Source organism: Anneissia japonica, unplaced genomic scaffold, assembly GCF_011630105.1.
Source record: "Anneissia japonica isolate Jap-2015-1 unplaced genomic scaffold, ASM1163010v1 scaffold287706_len398110_cov188, whole genome shotgun sequence".
NCBI lineage: Eukaryota > Metazoa > Echinodermata > Crinoidea > Comatulida > Comatulidae > Anneissia > Anneissia japonica.
The window spans coordinates 362,312-381,771 of NW_022756069.1; the positions used below are offsets into that span (position 1 = coordinate 362,312).

At 32.4% G+C, this 19,460-nt stretch overlaps 1 protein-coding gene across 1 annotated transcript; it reads left to right on the forward strand.

The window, feature by feature from the left end:
- The first annotated feature begins 1,778 nt into the window (after window positions 1-1,778).
- LOC117123857 (NIPA-like protein 2) lies at window positions 1,779-16,933 on the forward strand. Its single transcript, XM_033269893.1, has 13 exons — window positions 1,779-2,015; window positions 4,867-4,935; window positions 6,725-6,899; window positions 7,811-7,870; window positions 8,708-8,760; window positions 9,803-9,871; window positions 11,699-11,795; window positions 13,203-13,338; window positions 13,867-13,955; window positions 14,511-14,574; window positions 14,877-15,001; window positions 15,461-15,603; window positions 16,235-16,933. Exons 1-13 carry the CDS (start codon window positions 1,959-1,961, stop codon window positions 16,346-16,348), a joined length of 1,251 nt encoding a protein of 416 aa, XP_033125784.1. The 5' UTR covers window positions 1,779-1,958; the 3' UTR covers window positions 16,349-16,933.
- The last annotated feature ends 2,527 nt before the right edge of the window (window positions 16,934-19,460 follow it).

Consider the following 19,460-nt stretch of genomic DNA (forward strand, 5'->3'; position numbering starts at 1 on the left):
TCAGAAAAAGCAGTGCATTTTAATTCATATTTTATTAACATAGGAAAACACATAGCAGAACAGACAGACACCGAACCTCTAAACAAGAATCCAACAGCATATATAACAAACATATTGCAAGTTCTATGTTTTTCAGAGCAGTTACTGAGTATGATGTCCAAATTTACTTAGATAAATTAAATACAAATAAATCATGTGTTCATGACGAAATACTAGCAAAATACATTAAGAACAATTCCGACATCCTCGCTAAACCATTGTCATATAACAAATGTATCTCTAACAACAGGAGCTTTTCCAACTGAGTTAAAGATAGCTGAAACAATACCTGTGTATAAGCATGGTAAAAATGATGAAATACGTAATTATAGGCCAATATCAATGTTGTCATGTTTATCCAAAATATACGAGCGTGTTGTATATGACCAAACCATACTGATGACGATTGAAGCAACTCAATCGAATCGTCGAGACATTCTCAACAAAAACAACAGTTTTTTAAAATATATTATTACTTGCCATGCAAACCTTCAAACAATGTTTCTCATTAAATAGTTATCTATAATTAATTCATCATATTTTTACAATTAAAATATATAAATATATTACAGCTCCATTTTAATTGGTAAAATTTGGAAAAAAATCTTCAAAAATAATTAAATCATTGAATTATTTTTAAAATGATCAAGTTATCAACTTTGATATTACACATATTAAAACCACTTAGTTTTTGTTCATTTACAATTACAACCAAATATTTATACATTTTATAAGAGATTTCAATATTTATAATGAAAACAGTTGATAAAAAGGAATGAAATAAGAGAACAAAATAAAATGTTTTAGAAATAAAGGTTAATAATAAAATATAACTTTTGAAGTAATCATATTGCATTGAATTTCTTAGTAAACATATTAAAGGAAGATGACATGAATCATTTTAACTCCAGTTGTGAACAAAAATATGTGTCACTACCAGTTGTATTTCAATGTCAAGAGAAAATGAGTTAAGCTTTAACGCCTTAAAAACTGCAACATAAAAACAAAGGACAATTACAAAGATAATAATAAACCTACTTAATGAACGGAACGTATAGATGAGAGAGTGAACATTAAAGCCGTGGATAACAGAATTTATACAACTGTTTATAAACTAACAAAAAAAAAAAAAAAAGAATGCCTTACATATTTTATTATGTATCACCTAATGTACTTTAAATATTTAAAAAAATAATCAAGCAGTAAAAAAAAGCATGTAAGATACTGGTGAATATTCCGTTCAATAGTCTATACAGAAGGTGATTTTGATGTAGCTTAAAAATTGATAAGAAAAATTTGTATAACACATAAAATAGGTCTAATGCAAGATCAAATAAGTGATTAATGAAAAACCATTAGTGGCAGATTTAGTGGGTGGAAAGCAGCTGGCCTAGCCCCCCCCCCCTCACCCCTACTATCTCCCCTAAATTTTAATTAAAGAAAAAATTGAGGAAAAAAAAATTCTATTTAAATTTTAAGTCTGAGATTGCCATATTTCCATCCATCTAGAGGTGCCATACCGGTAATCATAAGCACCTAGGCCTATTTAAAAAAATACTGCCAATTTTACACTGGATAAGGTTATCGGTCATTGGAAGTGTTTCTGTCATATTATCAATGATTTTTTTTATCATTGTACTTTTAAGTTATTTAAACTGTGGTTTATACTTTCAGATTAAATCTACCAATGACAATGAAGAATGCAAACTTTATGCCCGAGTGAACACTTTGACTATTCACAGTGTATGTGGGCGACGCCACTTAGCGTGACAGTAGCTGCAGCTCAGTTTGTTTCTCCGTGGCTGTGAACAAATTTTAGGGCTTAGGGCCTATCGTTTTCTGGGGCTTTAAACTAGCAAAACTTCTTTATACAGCAAAATGTTCATAGGTAATCGGAAGATTAGTAACGATACTTAATCATGTCTACAGGGAGTGGATCCGTAGTGCCTCACAGCGACCATAAACCGTCAAAAAAGGTGAGGTTGTATATCGTCTGGGTTCTCAGGGCCAGAGAAGGTTATGACTCTGAGGCTAGCATAGGCTTACCAAGGAGGTATCTCCTTGGGCTTACTGTAGTAGACTAGGTTTAGTGAATGTTTCCTGAAAGGCAAGCATTTTCTACAATGTAGGCTTAGGCTAGTCTATAGTCTAAAAGCACTGTTTTACCCTTTTTTTTAACATATACATTTTTCCCTTACCATCCCCGAGGAGTAACCCCTTCTCCGTCCAGGACCTTCTTATGTTCTTGATCTTGCTTGGTTTGGTTCCCCGTTCAGACATTTCACCCCAAATCGAATTTCTCAATGTAGGATTGCATTTGCACTGTTCACACATACCTCCCTCGTTCACATTCAGCATTTAAAAAACTTTAAATAAAAAAATATGAATACAGTAGGCCTATCAGTAATTATTTTATTATTTTTATTATTAATTTATTAGCATTCAAATTAGAATGAGACGAAAATTCTTCTCCAAGAATAAACCATTTGTGTAGTGCATACAAATTGCTGCCATGTAATTTTATTATTTATAAAAAAAAAGTCTGTAAATCATTAGACTCATTCATTGATTTAATAAAGTTGATAATTTACAGTGGTTCTTTAAAAATTAGCAATTCAATTTCTCTAGCTTTTTGATGTCAGTAAATAAGTAAACATTTTACTTACTAACAAATAATATCACTTTATTTCTCTTACAATAATTACAAACATACATAAAATAAATTACAGGTAGTTATTATTAAGTACATAAAGTATTAATGCTTGTACATCACATAAAGGCACATTCAGACGAGTCAGAAGTAAGCTTTGAAGAAGTAGCAGTTTACTTGTCGTAAGCATTGGGTAGTGCCCGTGAAGATGCTCTTTGTATTAAGTTACTTAAACCTTAATACAGATGATTTACTCCTGAGCAGTCTCAGAAGTAAGTGTGCTACTTCCGCGTACACAAGTAAGATAATGAATACGCGCTCGGTGTAGCGCTGTGTAGACGCACTTACAGTATTTCAGAGCTCGGAAATAAATGCGACCTTTATTTTGACCTCAATTATTTTTAAAAGATAAATTCCTACAAATGAATGCCAAAATAACATCCCTGTGATGTGTAAGCCTTTGTAGACACGATGTTTTCATAATTGTTTACAATTTCAAAAAAAAATATGTAAAAAAGAGACAGCTAAGTGTTGACTATCACTTCCGGAAAATTTGCATAGTTGCTTCTAAGCTTTGAACTAGTTGTCCTAGGTAAACATCGTGTGGACATTCGTCGGAAGTAAAATTTTACTTTTGTCGTAACTTTATTTCAGACGGAAGGTCGTCTGAACATACAGTAACTATAGATCTAACTTGAAGTTTCGATTGAGTTGCTTATCATATCTGCTTTTTAAAATATATCAGTCATCTGATTATTTAAATATATTAGCCATTTTTAATGGGCCCTAATATAATATAAACTATGGTTTTTTTTTTCTGTATTAATGGGCCCCAAGTTTGAAGAAGTCATTTCCAGGAGAATAGGGGGGTGGGGGGTGCAGGGAGAGACTTTTACAAATTGAAGGTGTACAGTACACCACCTCAGCCCCATCATGGTTGTGGCTGAGGTATTAAGAAAATTTATGATTATGGCACCTCTCGATGGCCTCAGAAATAGAATTCTCATATTAAAATTTGAGTATGAATTTCGTCTTTTCTCCATTTTTTATATAATTTTGAAAAAAAAGCACCCTTGAATCCGCCACTGATCTGGTTAATGAGCTTTCTGGAAACATTTAATTTTAGTATTGCTGCAGTTGTGATACCAATCGACTCTGACTTCAGCGAGACAATTGATAATAAAGCAGTGAAAACATGTAAATATTATGAATTTGCAGGAAATGTGTTATTTTCTGGGAGATTCTTGCTTGTTTGCGGGAGTGTGGGATGCCCTACTTATTTCTGGGCGACTCCAGCATGTTCTGGGAGACCTGGGAACCCTAGTATTACTGTACCGTTTTACTGTATAATTTATATGATGATTGCTCGGACCATGGGTCAATAATCTTTTTTTGACCCATGGTTATTTTTTCCTTTAGAGATCATGAAGTTGATTTATTCATGGATTGATCCATACAAAGGTCACATATCTTTGACTTTAAGTCCTTTTGTATCTGAGCTGAACAGCCAATAGTAATGGAGCAGTCATGCATAGAAGCAAGTAAAGTGCAATGATAAACTGTAGGATTGCACTACAGTACAGTGATTTAAAAAGACACATTTATTTCTATATAATTATTTTGGTTTGACGGTATGTAAAGGTTGATATGGCTCACATACTGTAACAATCCTACTAAGACACTTATAAACGACAGTACGAAAATATAACAAACAATTACAACACTATGCTTTCTGTAGTAGAAGCATCTAGGACTATCTAAAAATTAAAATGAAATATTGTAAAATTAAGTGTTTGCTTTTGAAGGTCATTTGAACTTAATTTGAGCAGATTTTAAATACATAATCTTCTTAACTGGAATTTCATTTGTTTAGTTTTATATATTTCTGTCTATATTTGTAGTTATATTATTTCTGATTGTTCTATTTTTCGAAGCACCAAGTACTCGTGTGCCACTGTATCAAAAGTGATTTCCAAATAACTTAAATTGAATCACCTTGAAAACACAGCCAAAAGCTAGTGTTGGTCATATACAACCTACAAATATAGTAATTTGTGTATTCATTGTGAAACAAATAAAAATTGTTTTGCTTTTATATTTACCACCTGATGTCACATAATGTTAAACTGAAGATGAATGTTAATTAAAATATGAAAATGATCATATTTTATTTTTAGGAGTTGATTATTGGAGGATCTTTAGCAATTGGTGGAAATCTGATGATCAGCATAGCAATGAATATACAGGTAATAAATCTAAGATACGTCATCCGATGATGTCATTGAGGATGACATCGCTCATGTCCAAAGATGACATCATACAGGTACATGCCCTTACAAATATCACTCGTGCCATTTAGTAACACACCACTAAAAAGCAAGCTGATACATCAATCCATTTGAATGTAACATTTTATTACTCATGCCAGTTTTAACATGTGAACTTGACTTTGTAACTAAAGCACCAGATTTTCCCCATTACTACTCATTAACATAATATATTGAAGAAAATAAATAATTTTTTTATATTTTTTACTCACATATTCACTTTTAGATTATTATTGGAGCTGTTTTTATGAAAATTTATTCAACTGAATTGTAATGATGGACTACTCATTCTATCTACTGTGTCAACAAGTGAATAATAAAAGCAAATTCAATATTAACTCACAAGTATTCTATGCTGAAAAATTATTGGATAACATATTTGAGGTCACGTTTTATTTTCATTTATTTGTGAAGGCTCCTGGATATTAGCTTACCTTCTAAGATAAGCTAGGTCACCGTTTATGAATATGGTATTTAAAATAATGTAATAATTATCGATGACATTTACAAGGCGCCAGTATACGTAATGTTGGCTCAATGTGCTAGAACCAAGCTTTATTAAAGAAAATATATTTATTTATTAAAAATACAAACAAAATACTGTCTAATTTAAACAAAACACAAAAAAATGAACATAAAAAAAGTCAACAATAATATTCATTAACCAACTACAGTAGCCATCATATTCTAACTTTATATTTGAAGTAATCATTTCAAAATATAGCAATTTGCTGCCTTCATTATTCTTGCATACGTTACTTTCTCCATGAAATCAGATGCATCATTAGATGAGACCATATTGAGGATCATTCAAAACATCCAGAGCAAACATTTTTTATGCAAACTTGGTCTAAATGTTTTTTACACTTTCTAATCAATTTTCTTTCTACAAGAGTTGTTCTTTCACATTTTGTGCATCCAGTTCTATCTATTAGGTTTTAAGTTTTTAGGCTGATTTTCTCAATATCAGATTCAACCTCAACTTTAAACACTCATATTTCAAGATGAATTTATCCTAGGAAAGTTGTCTATTTACAGTAGATACTAATTACAAATAAACTCAATTATATATTTTTTTAATGAAATAATTCTAATATGAATTATTTCAGATTAGTATTTTGTAATTATCTTCACTGGTATTTATTTTAATAAGCTACAGTATTAAAAAATTAGCCACATTATGGAAAAATATTTAGCAACTCTTGTAGAAAGACAATTAGAAAGTGCTAAACAAACATTGAGATCAAGCTTGCATGAAAATATTTGCTCTAATGCATTTTGATTGATCCTCAATATGGTCTCACTTAATGATGCATCTGATTTCATGGCAAAAGTAACATATGCAAGAATAATGAAAGCAGCAAATTGCTATATTTTGAAATTGATTATTTTAATTATAAAACTAGAATATGATGGCTACTGTGTGTTGATGATGACAACAATTTCATTTTTACTCATTTCATAGATGTTTTTCCACTGAAATTTTTTAATTGATTATTATGACCAGCTAAGGATTATGAAGAACAGGAATTATCTATTTTTAGTGAAGAAATAATTTTTAAAATTAAAACCTATATAAAATTAATTTTAAAAAAATATTATTTGTTGGAATTCTTCAATTCAATATCCTCACTCAGTTTACCTGTAAAACCAGGATAGTAAATATATTAAAAATTGTGTGATTAAATTATTAATTGATTGATTTCAGAAATATGCTCTCATGCAGCTGATAAAACGTGGAGCATCTGAGCATGATTACACCAAGAGCCGGTTGTGGTGGTTCGGGATTGTGCTGATGGTGTTCGGTGAATTGGGTAACTTCATGGCATATGGATTTGCTCCCGCCACTACTGTGGCACCACTTGGTACAACCACTGTTTTAGGTGAGTTTTTGATGTCAGTCATTTTTGTTTACAATGTTTAAAATATTATTTGTGTTCTTTATGATATAAAATTTTCTAGTCTTGGGAATGTTTAATGTGTTTATAGTTCAATGGTAATTTTGAAAGATTTTTTAGTAACATTATTGCCTTTCTGCAAGATTATAAGCATTGTTTATGAGATATTTTAGACAGAAAATCAGAGAAGTTCCCATATTGTGAGAGTGTTTGGTGCAGTGTACTGTAGTTGTTACTGGCTCTGGAGGATTAAATCTCATGCTGTCTTTTCTTTGTGTCCTTGGGCCTGACAACTTTTATATTGCTTCTCAACGACGGATTTGATCTAAACCAAGCTTTTCGATGAAGAAAGTACAGCAACGACGAAGACAACGACCAGCGTGGAAAGAAAGCTTGAGCAACAACGCGAAGAATCATGCAGCGTGGTCGCGAGCTTCTTTTTGTCCAGTGCACTCTGACTCGGCGTTGTTTACAAATCTGAAGGGTCAACTTGTGACCTGGGCCTTGTTACGAGTGATTAATTACGTCTTGAGGCAAGGTGTAGTTGAAATATCCAGTAAAAAAGGTGGGTTTTTGGGCCAGATGTTTTTCGAATTTTCTATACCCAGGGGCATTATTTAATTGCCGCACGCGACCGCTCAGCTGGTGGTACCCAGTTAAATTTTACTCGTCCGAATCGGCTCCATGGCTCCTTACTGTATGTATTCATATAGCTATAAAAGAATAATTAAAAGTGCTGCAGGCATTTGTTGTCAGATAGCAGATGGGTTTTATAATTCATTAATTATTCCATTATAATATTATTCTTTGCCCTGGATAACCTACTGTACATTTGCAACTACTGTATGATATTGAATTGAAATGTAAGTATTTGTAATGTGTCATATTTTTCTTAGCAAATGCATACATAGCTTCATTATACCTCGGGGAAAAGGTTAGAAGACAAGATCTTTTAGGTAAGAACTTTTTATTTGTTGTTATCAATAATCACTTTTTTTAGAAAATAAATAAAAGAATACTTCTACAAAAGAAACCTAGGTCAGTGTTCATTAAAACAATTGCAAAGTAAAAGTCATTCAAAAAGAGAAATTACAAAGCATTTAGAAAACTTAACACATAACAATAATATTGAAAAAAATAAAATTGTTTTCAATCTTTTGATGCAATTCAGGAGAAAATAGAAGCAATTAATGCAAGAAAATTTGGTAGACAAGACAATTATATTCTTAGTACCTGGTAACACAGTTGAGATAAGAGAGCAGCTTATACTCAGTTGGCAAAGCTGGTGGTAGCCACTGTGTGTGCGCTGAACCGTGGAGATCTGGTTCAATTCCCATCGCTGCTTTCCTTGTGTTTTAGCTAGAGGGCTGAAATGCAAGTTACAATAGCGCACCGTCTTTTGGATGAGACGTTTAAGCCCTTGGTCCTGTGTGCATTTATGGCCAATGTGCACGTTAAAGAATGCAGTACACTCTTCTGAAAAGAGTAGGGGATTGTCTCCCGTTGTACTCTCAATCACCACCAGAAGGACCCCACTGGAAATAAGTCGTCTTCAGAATTTTGTGGGTTATCCTTGGTCTTTACACTGAATAAACCCATCCCATAATGCATACTGTAGGTAATTGCAATATGTACACATTGTGTGCGAGTTTGCTTACTAATCTACTGAAAAGGGAACTTTGTTTTAACTGCCTAATAACTATTTTGATCAACATTTTTTTTTTTCTTTTATAATTATAACTAATGCTATATAAATACTTTTTTAACTAGATGTTCTCTATTTTTGTTCTTAGGAACAGTTGTAATACTTGTTGGAGTGTTCCTCATCCTTACATTTAGTACATCGGTAAGAGAAAGTTTTTTTTCATTTTTTTTGCTACCTAATTGTCTACATAATTCAAATTGTAGGTTTAATTAGTGAATGTAGAGTAGGTCTCTGATTTTTGTTCTGGTAGTGTCTACTATATATACCATACTGTTTTATACAGATACAGTCTTGTATTGGTGTTCAAATACCATCATAGTGTACTGCAAGTTTTCTCAACAATATCGCAATAGGGGCCAAAAGTGTTCATTATTTAAAGGGCCAGTGGTGTACTTTGGCGTGTAGCACCATTCAATGAGGCAGCGGCGGGCGCGAGCCAAGGGGAGGGGAAGTTAAACTTTATTTTTTAAAATAATAGTCGCTAGATGCTCATACATGGCACCTTGACCTAAGAAAGTTACCCTTGGCTGAAAGTTGGCGTGTTATGATTTCTTTTCTTTGCTGTTTGATGCGATAGTTCTTCTGATTTGTTTGATTAAATCGCTACAATGTGGGGAAGTATATAGGCCTAGTTGGCAAAACAGAATGCAAGATTATTAAGGATAGAAATCTAGGCCCAATCCGAACGGAAAATACTATTTTCGGCTTGTTCTCGCGGGCCGCATAACACGCACTTGCAGGCTGGAGATGGCCCGCGGGCCACTAGTTGGGAACCCCTGGTGTACTGTATTGGTAATTGTATGTACATTACCAAATTGGTATTGTTACTACAGATACTGTTATGTATCTGTTATGTTACAGATACAGATATGTATGTAGCATGCACTGGTTTATTAATGCAAAATATAAAATTATGTTTATTTTCTTCTATTTATTTGTGTTCATATTTATGTATGTGTCCTTTTTTACCAGTTTTTGTATTGAGCTTTAATGAATGTCTTATGTAAGTATCATGCAATATAGATTATGCTGTCATTTGATATAATGAATTGGAATTGCATTGAATTGAATAGTGTATTTTTGTATTTGTGTTCAACTACTATATTATTATATTGTTGATATAATAATCGTTATACATTATTAAGTCATGGTAAAATCTTCTTGTTTGATTTTCCCTTTTTAGCAAGATATACGTTTGGATGCAACTCAACTGAAGCATCACTTGGAGCAATGGTCATTTATTTTTTATGTAGTAAGATTTTTTTTTCACATGATGATAGATTTAGGAATAGGTACTTAAAAGACTTTATAGGCTCTACATGAAAATTTAAATATTTTCTAATCTTGGTAGCAGCATAGTGTAGTTGGTTAAAACCACTGGTAACTAGGTCTGCTGTGTGTGTGTGCTTACCTTCATTTGGTTTTAAATCTTTTGTTAAAATAGGAGATAGTACCATGGATTCCTATCATTCTAAAATTCATAATTTAATGTACAATACTGGTGAATCTTTAGCTATTCACTGTTAGCATGCTTGGTTCTTTACTAATCCATGTAACTACTTTGGTGTGCACTTTTTTTGGAATATATAATGATTTAAACTGATAAATATTATTACTGTATATCATTTTATAATGTATTTTAATCATTGTGTTTAACTTGATAACCTCTGCATTTTAACACATTTTGATAAAATTCTTCCACAGAAACTTTCTTGAAACCATGTTTGCTATTGCACTTTACACTACTAGCTGCCAGCCAGTCAAACATCTGGCAGTCATTCACTCTTATATAATGGGTAAACTAATCATCACTATTAGGCCATCTATTAGTTTAAAGTGTGTGTGGATATGTCAAAGTTCATAGCATAAAATCAAAGTCATAGGACAAACACTATTGCCTGAATTTTTGTGAAGTGTTATGATTTAAACAGATTTGTTGGGTATATAGATGCTGAATACTGAAGTGCAATTGTCTATAATACTCTAAATTTAAGCTTTTTCTGATTTGCCAATATATGGGTATTATGATGTGAGACTGCAGGCCTATCTAAATAATGACAAATGACAAATGATAGTCACATAGAATTTGATAATATGGACAAAAGTTTAATAAAGGTTTATAAAAACTAGATGATGCATATGCCTGTCACCATGTTATTTGTTTGTTTAATACCTTGACCTTTGACATGAACATGTGCATTTGAAACTACATGATGACTTATTACTATGAGCTGTCTCTTTAAGTAGGGTAGGATGAGATTGCCAGAATAGGTGCATTACTGTACTGAATATAAGGTGGTGGTTTGTTTTTTTTCTTTTTTTTTAATGCTAAATATTTTGACCATTGAAATATATTCAAACCATTCATTGTTCTAATAGGTCATGTAAAGAAAAGTAAATTGTTTGTCAACCTTTAAAAGGTATTTCATAGAATCAATCTTCAATTCAAGGTGATGACTTTTTTTACATATCATTTAGTGTCATGTGGGTTTTGGTGCTATTTAAATATTCTTTTCATTCTTATTCCTATCTTGTATAGCGCTTAGAGACTTTTTGTATTTTGCGCTCTATAAATTAATAACCATTAACCATTAACCATTATTGGCATCATATTTTGATTTTAGTTTTCATATACTTTATACTTACATTATATTAAAATTGAAATAATTGTGTGTAACAGTTTGTAAGTTTTAATAGTTCGCCCATACCACCAATCTCTTTCCCCACGTTTAAATCACAATTTTTCATATTATTTTACAATTACTTCATAAATTTATATTATTGTGATTTCATTTGTTATGTTTTAATATGATTTTAATGTTGCCTATTTTAATATTATTTTATTATCAATTTATGTAAAGCACATTGAAAATATTATTATATATTTATAATTTTATGTATATATATTGATATTCATTTCTAAATTTATAGTGTTTATACAGTATACATTTATCCATATTTTTTTAAAGTTGTACTTAATTAGTATTCCTGGTGTAACTAATAACCAATTTATTGAATTTACTGTTCACATTCAATGAATGTTCATTATATTATAAACAACCTTTCCATGTATTCACAGGTTGTAGAAGCAGTGATTTTTGTTGCTTGTATTTATCTTGTTAAGGTGCATTTAGTAAAACATGTCGCTCTTTACCTTCTGCCAGCAGCAATACTTGGTAAGTTATTAATTCTAAGTACCCTGCAATTTTTGATTTTGTAGGGTGGATTACCTAATTATGTTTTGGGGTGACAGCCATTTTTGGATAACAGATTTATTGGGCTCCCCACTTGAGTTTCCTCAATTGCAGTAACATACAGACGAGGCTTAAAATAGCAAATTGCAATAAAAAATCTTATACGCGCAACATACAAATATTAGATTCTTGAAATCATGTTCATCTTATGTGCAGATCGTCCGTAACATGCAACTTTGCTACTGCAATGAACCTACTAAATGTTAGTATAAATGAACGCAATTTTACTGGGAATACTGGGAAATAAGATTTTATTTAATATTTAAAAACCCATAAAATTGAATTATTTTGAAGGTTAGCCTTACATTTGGCTCTGTTTTGAGCCAGCTAGATGCAGTATCAAGACCATAAAAAGCAGCAAAATGTAGGAATTCAGACGATGAAACAGGTGGTTGTCTTATACGCCTGACATACAAAAATTGTCAAAAAACCTCCTCAAACTCAGGGGTCGTCCTGTACATGGGTCCCCTTATACGCAAGTATATACCTGTCTCTTATACACATCTAGATGTGTATAAGAGACAGGATTTAAACTGATTGTTGGTAATTTGGTTCTTGTTGAATTACCGAATCTAGAGATGATGTGCAAAGCATAAGACATGATTTGATGTAGTTGTAAAATAGATATATTTGCTAACTATTCTACGGCCGATGATGGTTGAAGACGTATGCCTGCCGAGGCTGTGCCACTAGGTTAGCCAGTGGCTGCCGAGTGTAGGCCTAGTTATAATACATCATTAGAAATATATTAAATACTGAGTTTGATAGTGTTATCATGTTTACTGTTATGTTGATATAAGAATAATTTAGAGCTGATTAAGCTATAGCAAAGGCTAAACATCATTTGGCTATTCAGAGAATGGCTCTAGAAAGGCAGGAGCAAGAAACCAAAGCTGCAAAGGATGCCCTTCAAGTGGAGGAAGCAGTATTGATTGCCGAGTGGCTTAGAAAATGAACTTGCTGGAATCCAACACATTAGATTTTTGAAATGATGTTCATCTTATGTGCAGATCGTCCGATCATGCAAATTTACTACTGCAATGAACCTACTAAATGTTAGTATAAATGAACACAATTTTACTGGGAACAGGAGGTCGTCTTATACGCCTGACATACAAAAATTGTCCAAAAACCTCCTCAAACTCAGGGGTCGTCCTGTACATGGGTCCCCTTATACGCAAGTATATAAAGTCTGTGTAAGAATTACAAGTGAATATAAATGGACTTATGAATTTTTTTAAATGAATGTAATGTATGAGAACATGTTGAGAAGCATTTTTATATTTTTCAATATTCAATTTTAAATTGTTAAATTTTTATTATTTTCAGCTTCTCTTACCATAATTGGAGCTAAAGCTGTGTCATCAATGTTGGACATTACATTTGCCGGTGACATTCAGTTGGTGTATCCTCTATTTTATTTTATGATTCTGCTGATGGTTGTCACGGGTGTTATACAGATAAGGTAGGTATACTGTACTTGAAATATGGTATGATATGGTATGGTATGGTAGGGTATCCCATATGGTAATCCCTACATTGTCCTTTCCTGATGATGACATAATTAATGTCGAAATATTGAATCCCGACACAATGGCGTGCAATTCGACACTTGGAGTATGTATTATCTTTTCCTTAGAAGTCCTTAAAAGAACCCATGGATGCCTGGTTTTTATGGTTATTTGATTTTTTTCCAAATAAGTACATATGTATGTAGTAATTAATAATAATTGTGACTAATTACATCCTTATTGCACATGATTTTATTTTTTGAGTTGTACTAATGAATTAAAAAACAATCCATAAATACTTGTTTAAAGGAATATGATGATAATGTAAAAGGTATAATATTTAAGTACCATTTTAGTGTCTATAATAAAACAGAACAAAGAGTGGCTGTGCTTTACACAAGTTTGTCTGGTTTGTTCTCACAATGCTTGCCTTATTTATCCAAAAAATAGAACATTTTATGACCTGGCATAACCTTTTTCAGATTTGTAACAAAGGCTATGCAAGAGTTTGACTCCACTGTCGTTGTACCAACAAATTTTGTATTCTTTACAATAAGTGCTATTTTAGCAGGTAGGCTGTACCATTTGTATTACAGGGGGTATTAAAAATGTACAAAATATAATAATGTATTGGTTGCTTGATAGGTCTACCGTAGCTATAAATGTGGTGTTTGTAAAAGTTGAATCCATAGAAAATATAAAACTGTTTTCTGTAGTCATTGATTATTTAACTACTGTGCCATTGAAACACTATAATCACCTGCAATAAGAAAGATTCAACCAGCAAAATTTTGCATAGTAAATGAGATCATCACTACCAGATACACGCAATGCAACATTTTACAGAGGATGCAGAAGACGAGGCAAAAAATAGACTTGTCTTGCCCAAGCCTGATTGGCTCGAAACCTCAAAACTCTAGTGTCAGCTATTTTTTTGCATTATTTTTTACCAAGGACACCAAGTGCATTTTACTTCGGATCTACCATTTGGGAACGAGCGACTTCCACTGATTTGAATGTGCAATGCATATAAACCTGTAAAACTGACTTAAATCTAATACTCTTTTATTTTATTCCATATATATTTTTAATGTTTCAATTATTTTTACACTCTTTTTAACTGCAGGTATATTTTTCTACCAAGAATTCATGGGTCTCACATACTTACAGGTTACTATGTTTTTATATGGGTGAGTATACGTCGGCATTGCTTTTAAATGTTCCATTTTATGTTTTCTGAGATTTTATCATATCAGTGTAATGGATCAAATAATATCAGTCAATTTATCACATCTCCACTTTACTGTTTTTTTTTCTTCTTGGTTTGTTCCATTTTTATTTATAATAGAAACAAGATGAAATTATTTAAGTACATGGAGGTGGTTATTATTTATACCTACATGATCAGTGAGTACTGTTGAAACACTCTAGCATATTTTCATTTCCTATATTTTACATGTAAGCATCTAATGACATATGTTTTTATCAACAGGTGTTTCTTTTGTTTCTTTGGTGTTGGTCTGATAGCGGAAGGCAGAGAAAATCATGATGCAAGTCCTCCACCTACAGAAACTACCAAATTGACGGATTCACAGAAAATAAAACAAAAAACCAAAGGTAAATTAATATTTACAATGGTACCTTCCGTGCTTGTGTTTTGCTGATGATTTTTTTCTACTTATATCTTCTAACATGTCTTTCATCCATGTTTTCCATTCTTATCTTCTGGCCAATATTTTATTTCACCATACATTGCAGCAATTAATACATGTAATATAATAATATAACACTACAACATTGTTTTTAAGTAAAACTATTGTACCACATGTAAGCAAGGTTTTGATGTGGGGTCATGTGCATAAAAATGTGCTTTTGATGAATAATACAGTGATTGCCATATTGATTTTATATGAAGAGACTTTTATTTGAAGCTCTACTGTGGAATACTTGTACTTGTTCATGGTTGTGCTTCCTACCTATTTTTTTTTACTATGTTTCTTCAATTGAATTAAAATTAAATAAAGTCAATAAAAGGAGAACAGATATAAACTCATACATCTTAATTTTTGTTTGCAGATTTAGTTCAAAACTCAGACTTTTCAAAGCATAAAGTGCAGCCTAGCAGCATTTCAACCCAGTCATCATCGCTTAAGACAAGTTCAAGTGATGAAGAGGCACCCCCTTCACCAATTATTATCTTTCATTTTGAGATGAATCAGGTATGATTATATTAGATTTAATATCTGTTTTATTATTCTGTTAATATTTTCAGAATGTTTTGTGTTTATTGTCAGTCTTATAATTGCAGGCCCATGGTAAATTGTTTTCTCCTTTTATACTGTAATAAATTTAATTATGTATAATAGATAAAATAGACTATTAAATAGTACACAAATATATTGCTTAAATAATGAAGACAGTAATGAGTGTAGCTGTTTAGATGCTTAGCTTGCATTCAAATCATCCTAAATTTAAATCAAATTATATTATATTATGTATTTATTATTTATTTATTATTACAGTAGATCCTATATTAAGGGGACACATTCGGGACCAAAAAAGTGTCTCCTTAATAAGAGTGTTCCCTGAATAGGGGTTGGCAGCAGTGTTAAATGATATTCTGTCCCTCATTTAGTGCCCGAAAAAGTGTCCCCAAATAGGGGTGTCTGATTAGCAGGAGTGTCCGACTAACAGGGGTGTCCCAAGGAAAGGTTCTACTGTACTAATAAATCTCAAATTTATTTTGCTGTTTTTATAATTATGATTCTTAACAAGATTCGTATATTACAATAATTATGTCAAGATTGCAGTTCAAAATGGAAATTTAACAATTTAAAATTGTATTTATAGGACCAGGATCAAGAGGTGAAAGGAAGTGAAATTCTGTTTAATCCTGAAGAAGAGATCGATGGCAAAACGTCCCAACAAGTTCAACAAGCAATTCATGAAAACGATTTGAAATAAGATTTTGATTAGTTATTTTAAACAAATATAAAATTGCAGGATGAAGTTGTACGGACAATTAATTTTAATTGCCAACTGTATGTGACTGCTGGCATTAAAAAAGTACTGTGTTTCTCAGAGGTACCAGTCTTTTGTAGACCTGCCTCCTAGGTACCTGTATGAAGCCTCTGGAAGATCTGACAACAAGGATATTTGAAAGGTGTATTAATTGAATCTATTAATCACTTCTATTTACCCTTTACAATTTTGTTGAGCTCTCATTTGGATGAGGGACAGGGAAGACTTTACTGACAGGATCGCTGGTTTTGCTACCTCTGTTGGTTCCACAGCTGCATCTGCTGTATAAATATCATTGATGCTAATAATTGATATATGTTGTAAAAATGTGTATACCGTACTATGATTTTATACAGTATTGTGAATAGTAGGTCTAACATTGATTTTATTTATGAAGTTTTAATATTTTCTGCACTTTTTGTAGATTGATAGCTCTTGCCTTAGATCAAGATACTGTATTGTAAATTCACATTTTATACAGGAAATTCAATTTGCACAATAATAAATATATAATATAATACAAAATAATTTGTTGTTTTTGTCTATTTTTACATATTCACTCCAGTTGATACAAAGGTCTTTATGTTGAGGTTAAAACATTTTTAAAATTAATTTTATTATTTTTATTTGCTACTTTGTATGATTAAACCAAGTTAAATTTAAAATTAAACAGTTTTCATTAGAACAGACGTTCTGATATACTGCATAGACCCCGAAATTGGCTGATAATAAGTTAAAATAAATCAGCAAAAAAATTCTTCTGCTTTTTGAAGTTGATAAAGGCCAGACTTTTTTTTATACCTTGTTTCGCGAACTTATTTTTCTAAAGATCGTCAGTGAGGGCGGAAGGAAATGGTTTTGCCAAATATTTTACATCCAGATGGAGGAGAAAATAAAATTGTATTGGTGAATCAATATAAACAGTCTAGTTATTGGATGGTTAAATGTGATTTCAAGGCAGCAGCAGGCATAGTTAAAATAACGAAACACTTATTTTTTTTCTGAAATTTCAATTTTTTTGTGGTGACGGGTGCTCTAATTTGCCAAAAATCAATTTTTTTAAATTATTGGCGGACAGCGTGTTAGTTAAACCAGGTATAAAAGTCTCATCTAACTTCTTTGATTCTTATAGCAATTCAGTGTTTAATTAATCTTTAATATACATTTATTAATATAATATGTGAGATCTGTAAGATTTACACCAAAACTATAAGCATAGTATAATCATGCAAAAACTGCCTCTCGAAAGATAATTCTAAATATTCCACTTGCAACTAAATCTTCGGGATTACTACAACAACAATAAAACATAAGAATGTGATTGATTACTGCATCCTGTTTCTCGCCGGCCGGATAACGGGTAACTAGTGCTAAGAGAAAACCCTTCACACTAGTTCGAAGGGAAATATCGCACGGCAAATCGCACGATACTTTGTGCTTATTAAAACAGTTGGTAGATTCGAAGAACTTGATTATGCACGCATGAATCAAGGATCAATATAACTGCTCCCTACAGACTAAACTGTCGCATCATCGACGGCACAATTTTGCATATAAATAAATGTGCTGTTAAAAATGGCACCAATCACATGCATGTGACAGTTCTGCGTCTATATCTGAATTTTAGGCCTAGGCCTACTCTAAACGAAACAGGTTCTTCCATTATGTTAACTTATAGTGGTAACGCTGGGCAGCGTGTTTGATATCGGTACTACAACAAATTCCTGAAATTCATATGTCATGTAAGTAATGAAGAAAATATTTCCGGTGTTGGACAGTTCACTGATGTAAGGTAAGTTCTATATAGGCATAGCGGCTTATTAATACATTTCACAGGTCTAGGCCTAGTTTAATAACAGTGCTTGAAAATTGGGGCCTGTTTATCGTATCTAGATTTGCTGTACAACAGACAGTCATTTTTTTCAACTGAATGACGATATTGCCTGGTTTGATACTAACCACCAACCTCTTTCTCTATAGGTTTTTGCGTAGCACCATGGACACACTCCTCTGATTTACGGGCATGAGGTGCTACGTATAAACCTAATTTGAATACAGTAATATACTTATTATAAGAACACACACACATGTAACACGTAATGCTTTAACATATACATTTTAAATTTGGTAAAGAAGAGGAATCTGCTAGTGTGTTGCTCTGCATCAGCCGAATGTAGTTCAATCAGTGTGATTGCTCTGCTCAATAAACAATTTTAATTACTTGTGCAAATATAAAGATGAGGGTAACCAACATCTTTATATACGACTTTCCATGGATCTCGACCTGCTATAGTATGTAGGCCTTCTTTAGGCTAGACGCGCCTAGACGGTTTGGAAGCGACGATCGAAGAAAAACGGTTAATAGCAAGCCAAGGATCGCAACTTCCATTCCTCAGTATTTAAAATCCTTCCATTGATGGGCACTGCCTAAAAATTTCTTCCAGCTTATCTCTGAAAATATTGTAACCTTTTCGTCTGCAGTTGGCTCAACATGAATTACACAGGAGCCAGTGAGCTTCCATGACGGCATAGGCTAGGACATGACACGTTGTTTTTGTTGTTATTTAATTTCTCGACGTCATCAACGAGTATTCATTATCCACCATCAACTAACTGCCTTAAAGAAAAAAAAAATTGGTTCGTGTGAGAATCGAACACACAACCTCCAGGTTTGCTATTCATTATCCACCATCAACTAAACTGCCTTAATATCACGGACCATTTTTTTTATTTTTTTTAAAGGCAGTTTAGTTGATGGTGGATAATGAATAGCAAACCTGGTGGCTGTGTGTTTGATTCCCACACGAACCCATTTTTTTTTTTTTTTTTGGCCAGACGTCGGTAAACGTTTGAAATTTACAACCTCTAAACAACGTCGGCCCAACTGTTGTCACCAACCTCCACTAACGTTTATGACGTCGGGCCAACAAAGTACCGTGACGTTGGGACAACATCTATAATCACATCCTAATATTTATTACAACCTCTTACCAACGTCGGACCAACAGTTGTAACCAACCTCCATTTCAAACGTTTACCGACGTCGGGCCAAAAA

What these genes read in the sequence shown, in the direction of transcription:
- LOC117123857 (XM_033269893.1), top strand. Translation starts at nt 1,959, where the DNA reads ATGTCTACAGGGAGTGGATCCGTAGTGCCTCACAGCGACCATAAACCG. An exon ending in TCTGCCAGCAGCAATACTTG is followed by an intron (nt 11,796 to 13,202) that starts GTAAGTTATTAA and finishes TATTATTTTCAG; the next exon opens with CTTCTCTTACCATAATTGGA. An exon ending in ACGGGTGTTATACAGATAAG is followed by an intron (nt 13,339 to 13,866) that starts GTAGGTATACTG and finishes AACCTTTTTCAG; the next exon opens with ATTTGTAACAAAGGCTATGC.